Consider the following 5,772-nt stretch of genomic DNA (forward strand, 5'->3'; position numbering starts at 1 on the left):
AACTTTATAACAATTTGTGGGGCATTGGACCAAATCAACAAATATAATTGAGCAAAAGGAGTGAGAGACTACTTGTTCAAGATGATTGACAAATCCAAGAAAAAGAAGAAAAATGGAGGAGAATTAGCAACAACAAGCGGATGCACTGTCATTATTTTGGTAAAAAATTAGAACTAAAGTTTTAAAAGCATGAATTCTGTCTTATAAATTTCACAAGAAACTAATTCAAAGTTCTTATTTCAGCATTATTAGATTTATTTTCACACCAATCTTGTGGAGACAATAAGTAGACGAGAAAACATGATTCCTGCCATTAGAAGATGGACATAACCTACAAAGCAATTCTTGAACTTTCGATTGCCTTGCGGATTAGTGAGTTATTGGGTTCTGCCCCATAACGTACATCTTTGTGTCTACATACGACGACTCCGTTTCTACTCAGAGCCGCATATAGATGGCTCGCGAAACTCATGCGGGTGTCTTGGCCACTGAAACTGAAGTAGACATCGTACTCATTTGTATGCGTGGTGGCCATGGATCCCAACGGAAATCTCTGCTCTCTTCTCTCTCTTCTTTCTTATGGAAACTCAGACCGATCAAATCCAGATCTGAGAGTCTTCTAGCATAGGAATGGATAATGAAATGTCAACGGCTATACAATCGTCCGATGCGCAGCAGCAAATCTCCATTATTTTGACTTGAACTACATATAAGTATTGTTTTTTTTTGTTAGATACATATTAATATTGTTCAAAACTACATATTAATAAAAAAAAATTGTTCATTAAAAAATAGTAGAAAGACTATTTAGTTTTTTATCTCAATAAAAAAAATAAAGGAAAACTAATGAAAATGGCTTGAAAACTCTGAGTTTTAATGATAAGGACAAAATAAAGAGTAAAGTGAATAGTACCAGAATTGACTTTTTAGTGTAAAAATATGGTTTTTCGTTAAAGTGAACAGTACCGGGAGCTTTTCGTTAAAGTTCCCAAAAAATAAAGACAGTAACGTAATTTTACAAAATAAAATTTTACTTTTTTGTTTAAACATCACTTACAGGTACTTTTAACATTTTCAAATTGCCAAAACTCGGTAATGTCTACAAGAAACAAAGAATAATTAGATCCAGAAAACTCAAACAAGGTAATGAAATATATTCTAACAAGCAAGGTCAATAATAATGCAGATGTAGGTGTATACCTTTTTTTCATTCCAGAGCTGTTTAATTCTACTATGACACATACTAAGTTCAACGAGCTCTTCCGGGTTGAATTCTGATGGGAGATCTTCTAGAGGATAATCTATCCATTCAAGAAATCTCAAGGAATTAGGGAGACTGTTGAGTCCTTCAGGAAGGTGCACGTTATGGACTTTGATCAATCTAAGATTAAACATCTGAGAAAAAGCTTCAGGATGGCATTTGACCTCTTTTGATTCAAGCAAGTCTAGGACAATGCCTTCAACCGTCGGTGTCCCCTGATAACCAAGAACAAAACAACAAGTGAATTGCAGTATAATATGCACATTATAAGTAAAGGAAGATGAGTAAAACAAACTTTTTTTTTTACATGCCTCTTAATTGTTAGATTAATTTATATTTGACGTATTAGATAAGCTCTTACCGTTTTTTCCTTCAAAACATGAAAGATGTCCTTAGAAAGCCATAATCTGCTTCGTCCACCAGGTTGTTTAGATTGTTGAACAACAATTGTTTGACCCATTTTTTGTAACAAATCATGCATCCACACCCTGTTATCTGAAATTTTTATCAGAGACTTCTCCATAAGGACATCTATGTCAATACCTGGATTAAAACCACAACTGTCAAGTATTTCAGATACTCGATCTTTGTCCTCTCCTTTAAAGAAACATGCGATGTCAAGGAAAATCTCTCTCCCTTGCGGATCTAATCCCTCGTAACCTGTTATAAGAATCTTCATAATTTTTTCATCCAATGTGAAATCACCCTCTAGTTTGCGCGATTGACTGCTCCATGCATCTAGATCTCTTCCATACAAAAAAGACCCCAAGACTTCAAGAGCTAATGGAAGGCCACTGGCATAGTCCACAAAACTGTCAGACAGAGCCTTATAACTTTCAGGCGGATTCTCTCTACGGAAGGCTCTCAAGCTAAAAAGTTTAAGAGCATCAACTTTACTCAGCTCCGGCACCTCAAATACTTTTTTTACACCATGTGAAATTAGCAAGCGTTCATCTCTAGTGGTAATAATGATTCTACTCCCCTGACGAAACCAATCTGGTTTTCCACATAGCTCTCTTAAATGGTTACTATCGTCCACGTCATCAAGAATGATGAGAACCTTTTTCTCAAGTAAGAAACTTCTCCAACTGGCAGCTTCACCGGCATCCCAGTCTTGTATATTTTTTTTCATAAGGCTATTGGAAAGCTTCCTCTGTACACTGGCCATACCGTGTGCCTTAGAATCCTCTCTAACTCCGCCATGAAAGCTTTTGGCTTGAAATTTATGACGAATCCTCTCATAACATGCTTTGGCAAGGGTTGTCTTACCTATCCCACTCATCCCCCATATTCCTATAAAGAGAACATCATTTGACTCTAGTTCTAAAAGCACATCAAGTTCCTTCAGTTTCGAATCAATGTCAACTAGTTTTTCTGCAGGCTCCAATGATAAAGGTCCTACTTCATTCCGTACATTTTCAACAATGTTTTGGATGAGCTCTGGTTCTTCTCTACAAGAAGAAAAAAAAGACAATGTTCAAGATATGACCTAATACACAAAGAAATAAAAGAGCCACGGACTATTTTGTTTTCGTCTACCTGAAGTCATAGTACCAAGTGGTCTCTGCGTCCATTTATAAGAGGGTGGTTTGGTATTGAACCAAATTAGAGACGGTTTAGGAAAAGGGGAGGACAAAAAAGCGCAGCAGTATTGGATTTCAAACATATGAATTCTTAACTGGATCAATTTTTTCCCCTTATACTCTCAAATGGACCAAATATATGGTAAAAAGAAAGGCTCTCTAGGATGGAACTTTAAACAAAGTCTACAAGGACACGATGTTTCCTCATTAAGTTGTGCAGTTATGGGATTAAGTGGTTATCAAGCACCTTCATCACTGTGCAAAAATTAAATGATATGAATTCTACGATTTTCCTAAAACTTATCAAATATTTTTCATGCATCAGGCTTTAGCCGAATTGAACTGGACTTTAGCAAAACTCAACCGAATTATAGAAAAATAGCAAGAATGAAGGGTCAAGTGCTGATTTGCGAAAGCTTTTGAATTGAGTGAAAGAGAAAAAAACAAGTAATGCCAACCTATTCTTTGAAGTACACCCTTTGATTTTTGCCACTTTTGTTAAGGCAGCTTTCCATCGTCCCACCATCTCTTTGTCATCCTTATACTTCTCTTCGAGTTCAGTGAAGCCTTTCCCAAAACTCCCAGACCTATCTCCAACATCGCAGGGTTCCACTTCGTAGAAAACTGGTAGAACTGCCCCTCTCTCTTCCATGCATTCAAGAATCTTTACGAGTTCGTTCAGGCACCATTTTGAAGAAGCGTAGTCTGGAGAGATGACAATGATGGCAAGCCTCGACTTTTCAATTGCCGAGAAGAGTTCAGAAACTTTCCTTCGTATTTCAAGATCTTTGTCATCAAAGAAAGTTCTTGTAATTCCTTGTTCTTGCAATTTATCAAGTAGATGGGCGGTAAAACCTAACCGCGTCTCACCCCTAAAACTCAAAAAGACATCATACTTCCATTCAAGATCTGAAGGAACAGATGAAGTGGCTCGTTGGGTGGTCGATGCCATTGAATACACGCTAACTGGAATGGTGGTACTAGTTTTTCAAGCAAAAACATGACCAGAAAAACAATTCAGCATTCATAATATTATATTAGCCAATAACATGAACAGAAATAACCATGAATCAGAAAGATGAGCAATAACCTGGGTGTATGTAGAAAACCAAGTCACAGATCAAGTCAGAGGGGTCATGAGAGGACCTGAAGATCCGTCAGAAAAAAGGAAACACTGTCTCTCTGTACTTGCTACAAGTCTCTCTGTATGTCGTCGTCAACGGAACTTCACCGCGTAAGCTTGATGGACGTGATTCAACTGCTTCTTCTATCCGACGGTCAAACCGCGTAAGCTCTATTTTACCTCTTTTTTATTTTTATTTTTTATTTTATTCGTTTGGTGAACTGTAAGCTCCATTATTTTATTTTTGTGTGGCTCCATTATTATTTTTTAAGAAAAACTAATGAAAATGATTTTAAAACTTTAAGTTTTAAGATAAAATAAAAGGTAAAGTGAATACTACCATGATTAATTTTTTAGTGTAAAAATATGATTTTTCGTTAAAGTGAACAATACCGAGAGCTTTTCGTTAAAGTTCTCTATTTTTTATACTAATGCAGAGCACACCATTGTTGAATGTTTCTAACAAACACAAAATTTAACTGCAACTTCTTTTTCTTCCAGAAACACAAAATTTAATTTTCTTTAAGTTGACCCAGTGCGTTCACTTAGACAACGGTGTTGTTTGAATAAAAATAACTCTTAAAAAAATCTTTTTTATGGCAAACCAGAAATACACCTGAAGTTTCTTGAACTACATTATCTGGAATCAACACACTTAAATTTATCTAGAGTGTTATAAACTCCTTTAAAATATTGATGGTCCAAACCGATCATTTTGAAGCGCTAACTTATTAGTAAGCAAATACGTTTCTAGCTACACGTTGGAGCACATTTTGCAAGATTCATGATGATCCAAACCGATCATTTTGAAGGCCACCATTGAATAAGGATTATTCGTGTAAAATCTCACTCAAATTGAGCATTGCTTAGATATCTAGCTAATGGCAACAATATAAGCAAACGAACATGGTAAACAATAAAGAAAATCAAAGGGCTCAATCATTCCAATTTAGGTAATTTTTTGCAAGAATGATTTTGTATTGATTTTTTTTTTCTTCAGAAAACTATTAATCATCAAAGTCCCAAGGGAGGGCGAACAAGAAACCAAATCAGCAGGCCAAACAAAGGACCGTGGGCACTGCCGTTACTCTTAAGAATGGAATGGCAGAAAAGAATTTTCTGTATTAATTCTCAATGAATATACAAGCTGCGCTAGGGTTCTTATACAAACTGCAAGAATACAATCACAACTTCTAACTCCTACAAATCAGCTAAGTAAATATTTGTACAAAGGGAAAGAATAAATCACTGATAGTCAATGATTATCATGCTACCAAATAGGAAGGAAACTAATCATATCTCAACACTCCCCCTCAAGTTGGCGAGTGAATGTCAAAAACTGCTAACTTGCTCAGCAAAAAACGAAATTGATCTTTTCCTAAAGGCTTCGTCAATATGTCTGCAACCTGCTTTGAAGATGGAACAAATTTGGTGACTACCTTTCCTTCTTGAATTTTATCTCGAACAAAATGGCAGTCAATCTCTATATGGCGTGTCCGCTCATGAAAAACAGGATTAGAGGCAATGTGAAGAGCTGCTTGGTTATCACAATGTAAAAGAGCAGGACCCATATCTTTAATGTGTAAATCACATAAAAGACTTTGTAACCAGGTGAGCTCACAACAGGTAGCAGCCATTGAACGGTATTCTGCTTCTGCAGAAGACAATGAGACTGTCTTCTGTTTTTTGCTTTTCCATGAAATTAAAGAATCTCCAAGGAAAACACAATATCCGGTAGTAGAACGTCGAGTTACTGGACACCCTGCCCAATCAGCATCACAAAAGGCCTTCAATCTTAACGAACT

At 36.2% G+C, this 5,772-nt stretch overlaps 1 protein-coding gene across 3 annotated transcripts; it reads right to left on the reverse strand.

The window, feature by feature from the left end:
• Positions 1 to 208: 208 nt before the first annotated feature.
• LOC103408661 (TMV resistance protein N-like) lies at positions 209 to 4,111 on the reverse strand. 3 transcript variants are annotated; one of them, XM_008347497.4, is made up of 6 exons: positions 3,935 to 4,076; positions 3,303 to 3,824; positions 1,623 to 2,712; positions 1,201 to 1,476; positions 1,058 to 1,099; positions 545 to 703 (listed from the first exon to the last, which is right to left on the reverse strand). In XM_008347497.4, exons 2-6 carry the CDS (start codon positions 3,794 to 3,796, stop codon positions 689 to 691), a joined length of 1,917 nt encoding a protein of 638 aa, XP_008345719.2. In that variant the 5' UTR covers positions 3,797 to 3,824; positions 3,935 to 4,076; the 3' UTR covers positions 545 to 688. The 3 variants fall into 3 exon arrangements, with proteins under 3 accessions (XP_008345718.2, XP_008345719.2, XP_028964877.1); XM_008347496.4 differs by lacking the exon at positions 1,058 to 1,099 and having other exon boundaries at positions 209 to 703; XM_029109044.2 differs by having other exon boundaries at positions 3,303 to 4,111.
• Positions 4,112 to 5,772: the final 1,661 nt, after the last annotated feature.

Source organism: Malus domestica, chromosome 10 (genome assembly GCF_042453785.1).
Source record: "Malus domestica chromosome 10, GDT2T_hap1".
NCBI lineage: Eukaryota > Viridiplantae > Streptophyta > Magnoliopsida > Rosales > Rosaceae > Malus > Malus domestica.